This window comes from Monocercomonoides exilis, assembly GCF_001643675.1.
Source record: "Monocercomonoides exilis strain PA203 chromosome Unknown scaffold21-1407046, whole genome shotgun sequence".
NCBI classification, from domain to species: Eukaryota; Preaxostyla; order Oxymonadida; family Polymastigidae; genus Monocercomonoides; species Monocercomonoides exilis.
Genome location: NW_027150566.1, coordinates 1,058,361 through 1,075,456, shown reverse-complemented (window position 1 = coordinate 1,075,456; position 17,096 = coordinate 1,058,361). Strand labels below are relative to the sequence as shown.

At 30.7% G+C, this 17,096-nt stretch overlaps 2 protein-coding genes across 2 annotated transcripts; both read right to left on the bottom strand.

Annotated features, from left to right (window-relative positions):
* Positions 1-9: 9 nt before the first annotated feature.
* Positions 10-1,244, bottom strand: MONOS_1678 (putative Capsular polysaccharide synthesis protein). Its single transcript, XM_067869650.1, has one exon. It carries the CDS (start codon positions 1,140-1,142, stop codon positions 258-260), a length of 885 nt encoding a protein of 294 aa, XP_067727908.1. The 5' UTR covers positions 1,143-1,244; the 3' UTR covers positions 10-257.
* A 700-nt stretch (positions 1,245-1,944) lies between these two features.
* Positions 1,945-6,599, bottom strand: MONOS_1677 (uncharacterized protein; the record flags this gene model as incomplete). Its single annotated transcript, XM_067869642.1, has 1 exon — positions 1,945-6,599. The coding sequence occupies one exon, from the start codon at positions 6,597-6,599 to the stop codon at positions 2,391-2,393; it is 4,209 nt and encodes a 1,402-aa protein (XP_067727907.1). The 3' UTR covers positions 1,945-2,390.
* Positions 6,600-17,096: the final 10,497 nt, after the last annotated feature.

Below are 17,096 nucleotides of genomic sequence, written 5' to 3'. Positions count from 1 at the left end.
GAATGAGGATTTGTTGTGTAACATCAACATATCTTGAAATTTGAGAAAGCACTCGATTGAATGATAAAAAAAGCGATGTAAAGGAAGACTTAGATTACATTTTTATAATGCGTAGTGAATCATTCAATAACGAAAACTAATATAAAAATGAGATAAATGTTGTAATACAATTAAACAAATGATGTGTGATCATTTCAAAATTATGTTTAAGAAAAACACAATTGAGATGATCATGAAACGAATGAATATTAAAAATATTAAATAATTTCAACTGCTGGAAACACGACTCTCCCTCTTGATCCCGAGTGAAATTTTACGATAGGATATTCTTGGATTTCTGGATTAGTCATCCATTCTTTTGCGATGCATCTGGAATCCCATTTGCACGAATCTTGAAGCTTGTAAAGTTCATCTTCGGATTTTCGAAGAACTGCATTAGGATTTCCATTATAAACCCTCTGAACAACAGTTTGCATACACACATAAGGAGCGAAATATGTATCATAATGTGCAGGAGCTGTTTTTGTTGGGGGTGTATAAACAATAGGGCTCTTAATTATAATTCCACCTTTAATATTATTTTCCATATATGCAGCAGCTCCTGTTGAAACCATAACTTTAAACTCATTTAAGACTTTTTCAAGAAGGGGACTGCCTCTTGGGGCCATCATAAAGCAAAGTTCAATGTGATAAGCTGGATGCCACCAACTATTGTATGCAAGTAAATCCGCCTTTGCTTCCATTAGATCATGATAGCATTCTTCCACGAGGGAGTCGTTTTTAAGGTACGTTGTTGAGTCCATCCACAATCCACCATATTGATAAAGCAATTGCATTCGATAAAAATCAGCTTTGTTTGCGCGAGGAAATTGTTTCAATTGAGATGGAATAGTAAGTGGGTCCAAATATAAATTAATCGTTGTATTTGTAATGAAAATAAGTGTGAAATCTTTGATTTTTTCTTTAAAATTGTGGAGAAGATAGCGAACTTCAGGATTCATATCTCCTTCCCAATATAACCATATGATTTTTGGTAGAGTATATGAATCATCACTGGAAGGACTAACACTTGATTCAGCAAAAATTGAATCAAAAAAGAACCCAGCAACAAAGAAAATCGTTAAGCTCGAAAATAATATCATAAATAAAAGTCCGTATGACGAAAATCAATATCTTATTTACAGATTTGAAATAATAAATCAAAAAAAGGCAATAAGCTTTTTTTTCGCAGGAGTAAGTTAAAATTATATATCAGATCATATTTGAACTTAACCGTTATAAAAATATCAAATGAAAAAATTCAAAGCAATTTTTTTTTCCTCATTTCTATTTCAGAAATGAAGAGTGGATGAGATGGTTAACATCAAATATTTCCGTTTATCTCTCACTGTGAACTTTATTTTCACCAACAAAAAAAAGACATTTGAAAATCATGAAAATCTATAAATAAATAATTATTAATATTAATATTTGTAAATGAATAAAAAACTCTTTTCATGAAATGCAAAGAAAAGTTAGTGATATAAAATTACTTAGAGCGTTTCTATTTGAGCTCATATTTATTTTCAAACATTAAAAGAATCGATATCAAAATTATTGATGGTAGTTTTTTTACAATTTAAAGACAAATTTTAGGAAAAGCTCAACCGTTCTTTTCAAGAAGAATTTTATTTATCTCATTAATCTCAAAAAAATCATTTAACCAATTGAAAACTTGCGAAATTTCTAAAAACTGTTGTTTGCCTATTATGCAAATGAAAATGGAGATCAAAAGCGTTGCGAAAATTTTGGCAAGCATGCGCCCTTGCAATCCTTGAGCAAATTAAATAATTCGTTAACCATCCATTTATCTTTCAAATTACCAATTCATTAAAGTCAGAAAAGCTTCCTTCTCAAAAATTTTTAAATCTAAAAGAACAAAACCAGAAAAACGATATAAATGCATATCCAAATAAAAGTCTCTCCTTATTCTATTTAACGTATATTGTTGCTAACATGAAAAGCAATAAATACACAAAACAGTAAGTCAAAATGCAAAACTGATATGAACTGAGAAATTTTATGAATAAAATAATACTTTCTTTAGAAGAATTTTCCTTTGTGAAATGAAATTGATAGAAACTGAAATTCATTAAATGCTCGAACAAAAAATGTTAAAAAAAAAGAGAATTAAAAGAAATTCAGTTATTTTTTCGATATTTATAATCAGATCAATTCACGGTCATTTTAAATTGGAATCTCAAATAACGCTTTTCATGCAAAATTTAAATACACGTCAAAAAAGAATAAACTTTCTCAAACAAGAATCTCCATCGACAAAATTTATAATATATATTAGCTCTATAAAAACGAAGAAATAAATAATGAACACCAAAAAATGAATGGACATTTCAAATCATAGGGGCATAATACTGGTGACGCGGCATCACTTCTTCATCTTTATCGTCTCTCAGTTTTTTGAAAATACCTTCTTTTAGTTTATTTGCACAGGGAAGCCTCATCGAAGAAAGCACTTCAAGCACCATCACAGCGCTTCCAAATATTCCCATAAAGCCCATCATTGTTGACATAATGTTTGCCAAAAAGGCAGGTATTTTTTGTCTTTCAACCCAATTTGTTTTCAAAATATTAACATCTTTGATAAATTGCATCTCTGCAGAAAGGCCATAAAGAACAAATATTTCATCGGCTTCAGCTGTTGAGCCTTCGTTCACCTTCGTCTCAACAATCTGAAAGCCAACAGTTGGGTAACCTCTGGGGTTCGTGAAAATTGAAGGAATCATCTGGAAAATAAATTTTGTCGAGTTAGTTCCTTTGAAAGGTTTTCCAGTTTTTGAGGTTGCCAAAAGTTGATTTAGAGAAGCTCGCTTGTGAATATTGTCATAATCAATTCCTGTATCAACCTCTAAAGTTGCATACATTGCATAGCAATGAGCATCTTCTGTCTTTGTGTCAATGAAAATAGACGGAAATGTGCCCGATTTGGGAAAGTCAAGCACAACATTCTTATGCTCAAGCTGAACTTCACAGTCAACAACATTTCTGAGTAATTTATTGTTTGAAGGAGTCTGCTTGCACTTGAGTTCAGGATCTTTAGTGTTGCCATCAGCATCCTTTATTATTATTTGTGAAGTTGAAGCTCTAAAATCTTTGTGGCAATCTGTCCAGTCAGTTGCGACATTAGGATCATCTACTCCAGCTGCACATCCACCAAAAAAATCTTTCAGCTCCAACGAAGCTCGAAAATATTTCACCTCAACACTATTTAGTTGAGTCGATGGATCCATCACTGCTGAAATAACAGATTTTGTCTCAGTCAGATGATTCACACAGAATTCAACAATAACAGCACATGCAGCTCCAATTGCAAAACACAAATAAATGATCGATACAAATCCACCAATTCTACTTTTCTTAAGGACCTTTGGTGCAGTGTTTGTAATTGGATCAAGCTTGTTTGAATGCTTATCCGAAAATAAGTCAAGCTTAAACAAATACGAACGAGACGGACAGCAGACACAAATAAGCGATATAATTATCCCTATTAACAATCCACCACCATAGCTGATTCCTGTTATTATTAAACTCCACGAATCCTTAGACTCGTACAAAGGCGGCTGATGATCAACATCTCTCAGTTCTGGTTTGGATGCATTTTGAAGCCTCGAACCAATCGGGCAGTATTTCCCTTCATCGCACGGCTCGCATTTTCCTTGACCATCTTTGTTGTTGTACTCGCCCTGAAGACAGGCAATGCAATGATATCCAGCTTTTCCTCCTTTCATGGGATTGTAACTTCCTGCATTGCATTGAACGCAATCTTTCGATGCAAAGTTTTTGCTGAAGGTGCCCACATCGCAGATTTCGCACAGCTCTCCTTCTCCGTTTTTTGTCCCAGGAGAACAGCTGAAATAGGATTGATTTAAGTTCAGAACCCAAAACTGGTTGTGATACTGATTTTCAGAAGGAAGCTTCAGCCCAACAATATTACCGCCAAAGCAAAAAAGCTTTCTGCCATGATATACAGCAGAGCCACCTGAAATAAATGGATATTTTTCTTTATCTTGGCAATAGAAAAATTCAATGTGGCTTTGATCATTAAGTTTCCAATAGTTAATTCGATCCTTTGCATCGTCAACAGATAAGCCTGCAAACGAAACGATTCCATTTTCAGCTACAGCTGTGTAAGATCGATAGTATATTGGTATATTTTTATATTCTTCAATGTCTGGATTAAACGGATCAAGAACAATCACGTCCGGCGAATCATCATTTTCAAGTGGAAGAATGATTCGATCGAGTGTCAGATAGCTTTCGCGTGCTTCATTAACACCACCAGCAATTATCACCAAATCTCGCTCAACACCGTTATGTGTATATGTTGTAGGGTATAGCGTTGCTGATTCTCTGGGAAGAGGCTCATATGAATCTGATGATAAATTTCCCAAAGAACGTTGAATTGAAGAATCTTTGCCTGTTTGAGCAAATTGTGAATGACGTGAAGGATGCTCAGTCATATCTATTCCGTCAATGTCAGCAAGGCCAGGGTATTTGCGATAGCGTCTTTGCTCAGAAGGACTCAAACTCCAAATAGATGCTCGACTAGAAGCTTGCTCTTCATTCGATTCTTTTCCATTAGAAAATATTGTGTTTAATGAATCATTTGATTGCTTTCCCGTTCCTCTGATTCTTTTTTCTTCATTCTTTTGAGCGCTATTTGAATTATTTCGATCATTCCGCCTTTCATTCATCACGTAATCCTGCAAAGTTTTTTCTGTAATAGGTTTAGGAACTGAATTTGTGAGTTGAGGCATATATTTATGCTTTTTCCATTCAAGCGAAACTAAACTGAAACTCCAGAGCTCGTTAATGACGTCCATGTTATCTTTTCTTCCCCCAAATATATAGATATGCTTATGCAGCAATATTCCTGCAGAATCATAGCAGAGAGGTGGACGAAGATTCGTTTTGGGCTTTATTTGCTTCCATTGCTTTGCCAAAATAGAGTATTCCCATAAATCATTTGTGGAAGTCTGCTTTCCTGTGATTGGATCGATTCCTTTCCCTCCAAAAATGAATAAGCGCCCTGAATGCTCTACAAACACAAAATTGGATTTTGCTGGAGGAGAAACGTCTCCTACGTATGAATGTTCAAGCCAAGTTCCTTTCGAAACAGGATCTGGATCAGTTAAATCAAAGGAGAAAAGATCATTGAACAACACTCCACCTTCTCCTGTTCCGCCAAACACCCACATCCTGCCCAAAGCCGCAAGCGCTCTGTGATGCGCTCTTGGATTAGGAATACTTGGAACAGGAACCGTTTCTTGCACATACTCGCCAATGGCTCCATATTCGTTAGGAGATTCAATCGTTTCACTTTGAACTGAATTCTCCTTTGATGAATTGAAATACACTTTCTCAGAAAAAACATATTCATTTTTGCTGGGAACGGTTAATGAAACCAAATCCCCTAAAACAGAGCCATCGCGTATGCCACCGAATGCAAATACCTTTGTGATAATATTCTCTCCCTTCTTTATCTTCATTAGAGTTGTTCCGCAATCACGTCTAGGCGAGACATTATCTTCATCTTTCATTGGAAAAATTTGCCATTTCACCGTCTTGTCAGTGTCGGTTGTGCTAAAATCATACAAAAGTGTCTCTCTAACATACTGCACTGGGCTGACAGAGCAATCTTCTCCTCCAAAAATAAACACGCGCTTATCTTCAACTGCAATTCCGCTCGATGATCGTGGTCTTGGAACATCTTCATTTAACTCATAATTAACATCAGAAGTTCTAGAATTAGATTTTTCAATTTTTTGAAGAGTCATAAGTTCCCATTTATTGTCTTCGTTTGCATTTGGATTCAAAGGGTGTCTGTACACTTTTTCGCTTTGATTCCCTTTTGAGGTGTATCCGCCAAACACATAAATATATGAACTTGATAGATAAGCATTACCATATGCCCTGGTTGATGGTACATTTGGTGCCTGAGTGTTATCTGTTTTTGCTATTTGACTCCATTCATGCGTTTCAATGTTGAATAGCCACGCATCATTTTGTTTTTGAGAATTATCTCTTCCTCCAAAAATTGCAAAAAATTTATCATATTGAGCAAATGCTGCTCCCTGTCTTGCTGTTGGCCTTTGATGGCTTTGTGAAACTTCAGACCAGACCTTTGTTTGGAGATTAAATGACCACATATCATCGTAAAATCCATCTGGCCCCATTCCTCCCCATATGACAATGTCCGACTTAGTTGTATAATAAGCAAAGTCGCATCGCTTTGGAGTTGATGTTATACCATTAACTTCTACGCTGTTCCATTCTCCAGAATTAATTCCGAATTGAAGAACATTCTCGAGATAGTACTTCCTTCCATCTATTCCACCAAATGCTATAAAAGCAGGATTTTCCACAGTGGAGGATGGCAATGGAACCAAAATTGGATATTGCCGAGGAGAAGGAGGAGTTCCGTGAAGAGGAATTTTGCTAAATGAATTAACAAGCGGAGTAGAAGCTGCTGTCAACTCCAAAAAAACATAAAAAAAAGTGAGGATAGTCATTTGACACATAGAACATGAATTCTTTTTCATATTTAAACAAGAGAAATCTATAACTGAATTGAAAATTTTTTGTTCTATAACAGATCATTTTGATCGATAATTGAAAATAGAGGAGAATTATTTTCCAATTTATTTTCAAGATAACAACACCTGAATAAAAGATAAAAAATATAATAAAAATATCAGGCAAAAAAAATAAATAAGTTAAAAAATAAAAATAAAAAATAAAAAAATGTCAATCATAATTAGATTTTTTTTATTTAATTAATTTTTATTATATGATTTTTATTTTTTGCTGACATTTTGAACATAACAAAAATGTTTCTTCCCACCTTTTGTTGTTTCCCTTTGTAACACACCAACAAAATTCAGTATCCTTAACATCTCGACATTCATATACGGAAAAATACCGACTTTCAATCTTTTCTTGTTCAAATAATAAATATTTTGTTCTCTTAAATAATTTTGTTCAAGTTTTTTAGATTGCCAAATAAATTAAAAAGTCATATCAATAAACAAATATCATTGATATTATGACATAAAGTGTTGTGAGTTCACACATATTTGGGTGATTATCTATAAAATCATTTCTTTATTCGATGTGTTGATTATTTTGAAAATTCAATTTCATTTACCAAATAACTAGCCTTTGAACATTAATGTTTTTCAATCCTTTCAAAAGCCAAAAGTTGACGAAAAAGAAAGATTGGGATATTTTTGATTGTAATTATCACTTTTCTGTGTTTACGATATATTTTCTTGTACAAAATTGTCAAATCGGAAATTTTGAACGAAAAAAAAAGAAATCGAACATAATCACTCAGTTCAAAAAAAAAAAAAAAAAAAAAAGAACAGAAAATTTTTAAAATTGAGAATAATGTTTGTAAGTATTGTGTGGAACAATATTCATAAAGCAAAATTTTTCTTCCCAAATCGATTTTTTGATCAAAAAATTACATTTTTTCGCTTTTTCAAAAATGTGCTTATATAAGTCAAAATAATGTGTTTTTATGATCATAATTGTTAAAGCAAGTGAAAAATTCGTTTTAATGTAGAATTTTCAAAAACAAATAATTTGACCCAAAATTAATTAATGTATAATTTTATTTTTATTTTTATCTGTGTAAAGCAGCATCGAATATTATCACAATCGGATATAGTCAAAAAAAGTTGTGCAAAAACCGATGTGATGATATCCGGTTTTGACTGCACATTTCCCCTATATTTTTGGATCACAAAAAGTCAAATAAAGTTCGTAATTTTTCTACGAAAAAGCTTGAAGTGACATATTTTGCTCCAAATGAGCAAAAACGAACCTGTCCAAATGTTGTGTTAGGTGAGTAATGTGGAATGGAAAAATTGTAAGATGGATATAATGTTTCATTCACCAAGATATAACGGGATGTCAAAGTCACGATGAATAACCTCTTGAATAGTAAATACGTTGGAAGATTGTGCGTGTCATTTGACTCGCTTCTCGTTAATTTTATTCAAAATTTATTTTCGATCAAAAAATTTTTCAAATGGGTTATTCTTTTTGAAAAGTCGCAAATGTTTGATAACTGAGAAAAATGTAATTTATATAATTTGATCAATTTTCACAACAAATACATCAAAGTTTATCATTTTGTCAATTTGAATGTAAAAATCTATTTGGTAAGAGAATTTATGCATTGCGGAAATATTCGATGGATAAATCACTAAAGATAATCAAATAAGTCCATTCAATGTAAACAAAGATATTGAATATTTGCGACTTAACAAAAAGAATACAGTCTAAACCGGATATAATCACATCGGTTTTTGCACAACTTTTTTTGACTATATCCGATTGTGATAATATTCGATGCTGCTTAACACAGATAAAAATAAAAATTAATTAACTAATTAATTAATTTTGTGTCGATTTTTTTATTTTCGGAAATTCTTCATCAAAATGCATTTTTCACTTGCAAAATTAATTTTTTGCATAAATGCATATTATTTTGACTTATATAAGCACATTTTTGAAAACGCGAAAAATTGAGATTTTCGATCAAAAAATTAGTTTTTCTTTGAAAAAATCACCCATAATAATAAAAAATGTTATTATATATTTTCAACCCTGTGATTATATGCGATGGAAAATGAATGAAAAACAGGCCAAAAATGTCGGTGCATGGAAAAATGTGACTATATACGAATGTGATTATATTCGACGTGATAATATCCGGTTTGGACTGTAACACAAATCATTCATTCTCATCCAGCCAGTCCCGTTTGCAATGCAGTAGATTTGAAGGTTCTTTAATTCTTTCAAATCTTCAGACAACGTCTGAATTGACCACTTCATCACAGGATCCAGTGATGTTCAATCAGAAAAAACAAAGAAAAATATTATCACATTTAATCTTCCCTGGGCTTCTGGCAGGAGGGCACACTGCGTTTCTTTTGGAACTTCAATTTCATCTTTTGACTGTTGCATGGAAACTCCGTTTTCATCCATATTAATTTTCAAATCCAAAAAAACGTGATAATCATCTACAACATTTTTTGATGGACTAAACCAATTTCTCATATTATCGATAATCGCAGCTTTAAGTCGATGCATGTCTATGAATGTTGGTTTTATTAGTTTCAACAATCCGCTTTTGTTAATAAACCTACGAGCCCATTTTGTATTATTTTTGTGACACTCCATAAATGGAACGTTTTTCTTATTTTTTTTCATCATAACGTTTTCTGCCTATCAAAAAATACAAAGTTTAAAAATCATTATCAAAATAAATCACACGAATTTTATTATATCCGAAACTGTCAATTTGTTGGAAGAAGATATTTGAGCTCTTGCACAGTCTTCAATTTCCTCAATTTCTTCTTTATTAAATAACCCTGGTCTGCCTGAGCAGTGAGGATCTCTCCCCGCTTTTATTGATGCTATATGCCTGAAGATGGATAATTGAGACATGATTTTTGCTTTTACCAAATCTGAAAGTTTGATTTTTGCTTGTTTTAGAAGATAATCAACTTATTCTGCTTTTGAAGTGAGCCTGCGAAACTCTGCCGATGCCTTGATAGGAGATAATTTATTGAAAGAAAAAGAGGATGACATGTATGGATTTTAATTTGATTTATGGAAACTCCATCATGCAATTTGATTAAAGTTCTTTTTAATGAAGCGAATATTTTCTTTTGCTTTCTCAAGATATTATTTAGATAATTTTTTCAAATGTCAATTATTGATTTTCGATTGTTTTATTAAATATTAATGACATTTGTTTGAGACTGAAATGAACCTGGTATTGTCACTGTCTGTAATTACATATTGGTGATTGTTTTTGAAACATAATCTTTTTTCGGGGCGAAAATTTTTCAAAGATTGTTCTTTTTTGAAAGATAATTATTTATAAAAAAGAGAAAAAGCTTGATAATTGTTTTTGAAACCAAATGTTTCATCCGAATCAAAGAAAAAAAATGTCTTCAATCAGCCTTTTCACTTTCCAATGTTCATTGGTTAGTATTCAAGAGAAATTTAAAAAGCGAAAATTTTGGAAGAAAAAAAGTTTTCAAAAAAATTAACACCCGTTTGCAAAAAATCACGTAATAATAATTTCTTTTGTTATTATCGGAGTTTGTTCTGTATCAATATTTAAAATCGTGTAATTCTTTATTTTTGTATTGAGTTATTTTTTAAATGGATTCTGATCTTTTATATGATTTAATGTCGGATCCTTAAAGAGAGATAAGCTCGACGAGTAAGTTACAAGACATGTTTCACAACGAAAATATGATGTGGTATTGGTTTCACATGGTTTTTTTCAAAGGCGAGGTTTTTGTGTGCAAGAAATGCCGAAGACGGATGACAATCCAAATGAATGATAAAAACTAAAGATATTGGAACTGTTCTTCATGCAAAATCAAAAAATCTGTTTTTGATGTGAACGTGTTTTCAAAAAGCAAAATTGGATTGGGAAAAACTCTTAGAACACTTTTGTGACAGTGGGTTTGAATTTCTATCAACAAAACTGCAGAATTGATAGGCATTAATCACAATACAGTTGCATTTTGGGTTAGCGTTTTAAGGGTTGTGTGCATGAAGATATGGAATTCGAAGCATATACATATTGGAGGAAAAGAAAAGATTGTCGAAATCGATGAGGCTGTTTGGCATCGCAGAAAGAATAGAAGAGGAAAAAGAAAGGAGCAAATTTGGCTATTTTGCGGAGTGGAAAGGCTTGACGGTAGTGGAGCAGGACCTCGAATTGTGATGATTGTTCTTAACAGATCAAAAGAAACACTCCTTCCAGTTATTCTTGAATACATTAAGCCTGAAACAATCATCATGAGCGATGAGTGGAAGGCATACGAATGCTTAAATACGTATGGATATGAACACAGAACAGTGTGCCACAAAAACAATTTTGTGGAACCGGAAACAAAAGTTAATAAAAAAACGATTAAAGATTTGTGGTGTTTGTTGCGAAAAGCATTCCCCCATCATGGAGTTCGAAAATCTTTCATTACAGATCACCTTGCAATGGTTTTGGTCAAAGCCTGGAAAGAATATAAAATATTTAAAATTTCGGAATTTGTTTGAGAAAAAGAGATTGAACATGAAAAAAAACGAGCATATTGAAAATGATTCGGAAAATTGCAAAGAAGAGTTGTCAACAACAGTTGATATAATTTATTTTGAAAACAACGAAGAAGAAGCATTGGGACTTTTACAATATATATATGCGTATGTGTATATGAATGTATTGATTTGATTATTCATAATTTTTATTTTTTTTAATATAGTTTTTTTGATAAGAAATTCAAATAATAATATTTTTTTTGTAATTCGGGAAAGTGTTGAAATATGAAACTTCATTTCAAAACAATCACAATTAAATTAAAAATAAAATAACAATTTATTATAGGTTTGGCTTACAACGCAAAAAATAATCCTTTTTCTTTTCTTTTCTTTTTAATTTTAGTAAAGTGTTGTTTAAAGTTCGAAATTCAGTTTTCATCTTTATCATTTTCCTGATGATGCTTTTCCTTAAAAAGTGAAAACAAAATTTATCTTCACATATGAATATTGAACTTTCATATTGTGCAAAATTTTTGCTTCAGGTGTTAACATTGATAAATTACACACTTTTGATTGACTTTTTTAAGATCAAAAAACACAATTAAAATGAGTCCATTTTTTGACATTCAAGAAATGTTGGAAAACTTGATGCTTCGATTTCAACGATGCATGTTTGCGGATATGAAAATCAGATTATTTTGAAATCTGAGAAAGCGAAACAAAGTTATGAGTGAAGCAATTTTTCAATGCTTTGTGCAAAAAAAGCAAGAAAGTCCGTATTTTCTCCCATATGTCTGAATTTTTTTGAAAAGTTCCTTTTATCAAATACTCAAAAAAAGAAAAATTTTCATATACCGATCAAATTTCTGTTCCCACTCACGAAACTACTCAATAACATCAATAACAACATTGTCAAGATCTTATATTCATGACAGAGATATTTGGTGAGTGGGAACAGAAATTTGATCGAAAAATGAAATTTTCATTTTATTTGAAAATTAAACAAAAGGAACTTTTCAAAAAAATTTTGACATATGAAAATATTCTTTGCCACGATTGCTGCGCATCAGCGCATACCATAGCATAAGCAAAACTCGACTCCAAAGCTCGACAATTTGATTCCCAAACTCGACAATTGTTAAAATTTATTTGAAAAGTTCTTTTTTTTTCAGATGTGAAAGAAAATTTGAATATTTTCGTCAAATTATCATTCCAACTCATTGACATTCACCAGAATAGAAACAAATGTTCGACATTGTTATGCTAATCATGCAGGTGAAATCTGGTTAGTTTGAATGAAAATTTGATGAAAATATACAAATTATCTTTCACACGAAAATTCAACTTAATGAACTTATCAATAAAAACTTTGACGTATCAACAACTTTGTGTATTTGGAGTGTTCACCAAGTTGAAGGAAGAAGACATAAAGGAACTGGTGATACAGACAAGAAAGATGAAATATGAAAAGAAGATGAGACGAATTGCTGAAAAGGTCGAAAGAAAAAAGGGAAGAAGAAGACAAGCTAGCTCGTTTAGAAAAAGCCGGATGTTTAGAGTGACCCCACAGAAAAAGAGAATGAACATTTCCTTAAAAGATCCTAGAAAAAAAGTGGTTGTTCATGCCATAGCATAGATCTGGTTGAATTTTGGAGCAAAGATTCCATCTGGTTGTGAGTTTGGCCGTGGAGATACAGATACGAATGTGTTAAACCTTCCAGTGGAGAATCACAAAGCGAATCTTTCAAGAAGAAGATGTCAAGAAAGGAAAAAGATTAATGTGTTTTCAAACAACATTTTTATTTGCGATCATTTTAATTCCCCGTGAAGCTTTTCCCCACATCCAGGAATAAAAAAAGAAGATAGAAAAGAAAAAGAACGGAAAGTGAAGAAGAACATAAATGAAAAGATGATTGAAAATGATAAAAGAAATGGATGAATTAGAAAAATTTAATCGAAAAAGATCAAGAAGATAAAAAAGAAGAAGACAAAGAGGATGATGATGATAATTATGAAATTGATGACGATGAAGATGAACAGGAAGAAATCAAGGATTTGATGTCAATGCAATTAATGGAAGCGCTGAACAGTGAGCAGCGGGTATTTATCCCCCAATACAAATACACATGGGTAATTAAATTTGAAATCATAACTTTTTTCAGGATATTGATTTTTCGAAGGTTGTTATTCACTGAATGGAGATTCGATATATAAAAGATAAATCTCATTATGCCCATTTTAAAAAAAAATGTTGAAGCTGAAATGAAGAAGAAGATTTGTTTAATTAGTGTTTACACTTCTCTATGTTTTTTTGTTTGCATTCAATAAAAATTCTCAAACAGAAATTTTTGAATGAAAAAATATGATTTCAAAAATAATCACCCAATATCCGGCTGAAATTAGAATGGACATAATTACATTATTTTGATATTATTACCATTTTTGTGAAGTTGAAAACGTGGGAACAGAAAATTGATGAAAACATGAAATTTTTATTTTATTTGAAAAATCAACAAAAGGAAGTTCATAAAAAGAATTAGCCTTATTAATAATTCACACCCAGAAAAAAGTTATAGTAACAAAAATAATCGCCCATATGTTTCACAATCCACTTTTATATATATGTTTGAAAATCTAATTCTTTGTTTTTGGAAAATCTCAATATGTATTATTTTTAAGAAAATAGAGAAAGAAAGATAACAAACAAAAGATTTATTGCAAAAAAGAAAAATGGTTGAAATTGTAATAAAATTTCCAATTCAATCATAAAAACTTTATTTGCAGATTTCGTTGAATAATCTTCATTTGTTCACATTAATACTTACTATTATTCAGAGTATATTTTCAAAATTTCATTTAAAGTTTTCTAAAGTAAATTTGAATTACTGAACCTGAAAAACACATGCATGAATGAATTCCTTTTTTATTTGATTCATTCTTCCTCTTCTTGGTATATTAGCTTTCACATGCGACCACATTCATTCGATTGTTTGCGTGTGAATGTATCTGTTTATTATATTCACAAAGCTTTTTGAGTGATTAACACTCTGGAGTTAGTAATCTTTTTTTTCAATTATGTTACAAGCAGACCACATGTCTCAATAAACAATTGCTGATTTGTTAATATTTTTTACAATATATTATAATGGTGATTGTTCATTTCTATTTAGAAGAAAGTCTTGTTTTTATTTCTTTTTCTATCCTTCTGTTTTTAATTCTATTTCGCCCAAAAGCCATTGTTGTTCTATTACTCTTTCCACGTTATTTTTGCTTTTTAGAATTAGAGTTTCGTCCTAATCTTCTGTTTTGTTGTTTCCCATTTTGAATGTATAATTCAGTTCGAAATAGTCTCAAATTCTTCTCACAAATTTCTTGTATTTTTCAATTGTTTTGCTTGATGGATTTGTTTCTTTCACTGTTTCATTTATCTCGTGTTTATTCCAGTAATGGTGACACAAGCTCATTGTTGAAAAAAGTGACATTTTATAATTACGAAAAACTGTTTTGAAGCTTCATGAAATATTCTTTTTAAGCACCTGGGTGATTATTTTTGTATCCAAATTTTTCCATTCAATAATTTAGGTTAAAATATTCGCTTTGAATATTGATTAACGAACACAGAAAAGTCATAACCTCTTTCAGAGATTAATTTTATTATATTATATTATATGGGTCATTCTTTTTGAAAAGTCGCAAATGTTTAATTTTCATATAATCAAAAATTTCATATCTTGATCAAATTTCGGTTCCCGCTCATGTAACTTTACCAAAGCGGAGTATATAATTTGACAACGCTATTTAACACATTCCTGTGAAGTTGTATGAGCGGGAACCGAAATATGATCAAGATATGAAATTTTTGATTTTTTTGAATATTAAACATTTGTGACTTTTCAAAAAGAATCACCCATGTTGTATTTTATTATATTTTATTTTATTTTATTTTATTTTATTTTATTTTATTTTATTTTATTTTATTTTATTTTATTTATTTATTTATTTATTTATTTATTCATTTATTTATTTTTTTCTTTTTTTTCTTTTTTCTTTTTTTCTTTTTTTTTTGAGGTTAAAATCGACACTAAATCAAATAAAAACTTTTGATTAATAGCTTTTATCATTATCAAAATTATTCTCATGATTGAATAACACTTTAAACTGTGAGTTAAACTCAAATAATATTGTTTGTGTGAAGAATATGAGATATCTCAAAAAGTATTTGAAAATGTAGTTTTGTCAATAACTACAATAGAAGAAACCTTTATAATTTTCCTCATAGCATATCCAAACAATGCAAACTCATTTGGTTTATCAAACTTTTATTTTCTTGAATCCAAAACAAAGAAAGGATAAACATTTGAAATTTCAAATAAACAGGATTTTGAGTTTCTCAGATTTAAAAATGAAAAATTTTTGCATTCATTCAATTACCACTATGTGAAGTGACAAAAGAAACATAAAACAATGACAAAATGACTGAAAAGACATTTATGATTTGGGTGATTATTTTTGATGTCATATTTTTTTAACAAAAATTTCGGTTCAAATATTTTCCCTAAATGTCTTTATTTTTTTGAAACGTTCCTTTTGTTTAATTTTCTTATAGAATGAAAATTTCATATTTCGATCAAATTTCCGTTCCCAATCATGAAAATTCACAAAAAATGAAATAATTACATTGTCAAGATTTTGTTTTCATAACAGCAAAATTTGGTGAGTGGGAACAGAAATTTGATCGAAATTTGAAATTTTTTCTTTATTTGAAAATTAAACATAAGGAACTTTTCAAAAAAATTTTGACAAATATCAAAAAAAGAACACTGAAAAATAAAAAGGCCCACAAAAGACATCAATATCTTTATATGATCAAAACATTTGTTATTAAAAAGGTTGTGAAAAATAAACAATTCGAATATATAATCTCTTTCCAAAGACTAACAATTTTGAAAAATCATCACCCCGAAAAAAGATATGATTTCAAAAATAATCACCCAATTTAAAATTTTTCATATGTTCATTTTCAATTAATTAATGAAAAATGGGTTATGTGGTGATCAATTTTTTATAGCATAAATACCACGGCACTCACGGCGCCGCCTGTCACTGACGTGATTTAAGTCAATAGTCCATTTTTTCAAATGTTTGTGTTTTTAACTTGTAAAAATATATTTAATAAAATTTTCTTTAGATGTAAATTTTTTTGAAAAGTGACATCAGATCAAAAATTAAACCCATGGAAGTTATTTTATTTTCACAAATCATTTCCATAATTCTTCCCAAAAACGAAAACATTCACTATAATGCTTATCAGTTCATTTCAAACCTTCTTGCAAGAAAAAACAATTTGGTTCAAAATATTATTTATCCAAGATTTTGATCAAAAAAAAAAATATTTTTTTAATGATAAATAAGAGTTTTATAATCTTGAACTGTTTAGCAATTGCTGCTTCATGAATTGTTCATGGTTTATTTGAATTCTTTTAAAGAACAAACAAATATCCTAATAATTGTTGAAGTTTATATTTATTCGGATTTTCTTTGTACTCAGAATGGATGTCTGCATGTTTTGGAATCAAATATGACTTACATAAGTTTTAATGAACAAAATAATAATCAAAACTGATGGTTTGTAACTTGTTTTTTATTTTATGATCTATTTTAATTTTGGATTTTTCATATTCACATTTTTTACACTCTTTCCCTAATACAAAAGTCCACACTAAGTTCATCTGGCGATACTGTAGTGCTCACGTCTCTCCTTTCGTTATGGACCTCTTTCCGCGCACAAGCAACAGCACAAAATTACTCTATCAAACACTATCTTTTCCTCAAGCCGTCACAACATCATAGAAAATTCCTCATCTGCTCTGTGCGGATTCTCCTTCTCCAGAAACTTGAAAAAAACTTTTTTCTCTTCCTCCTGCAATAAAATATATACAGCCTCTCCGCACTTCTTCATCTTTTGGACCTTC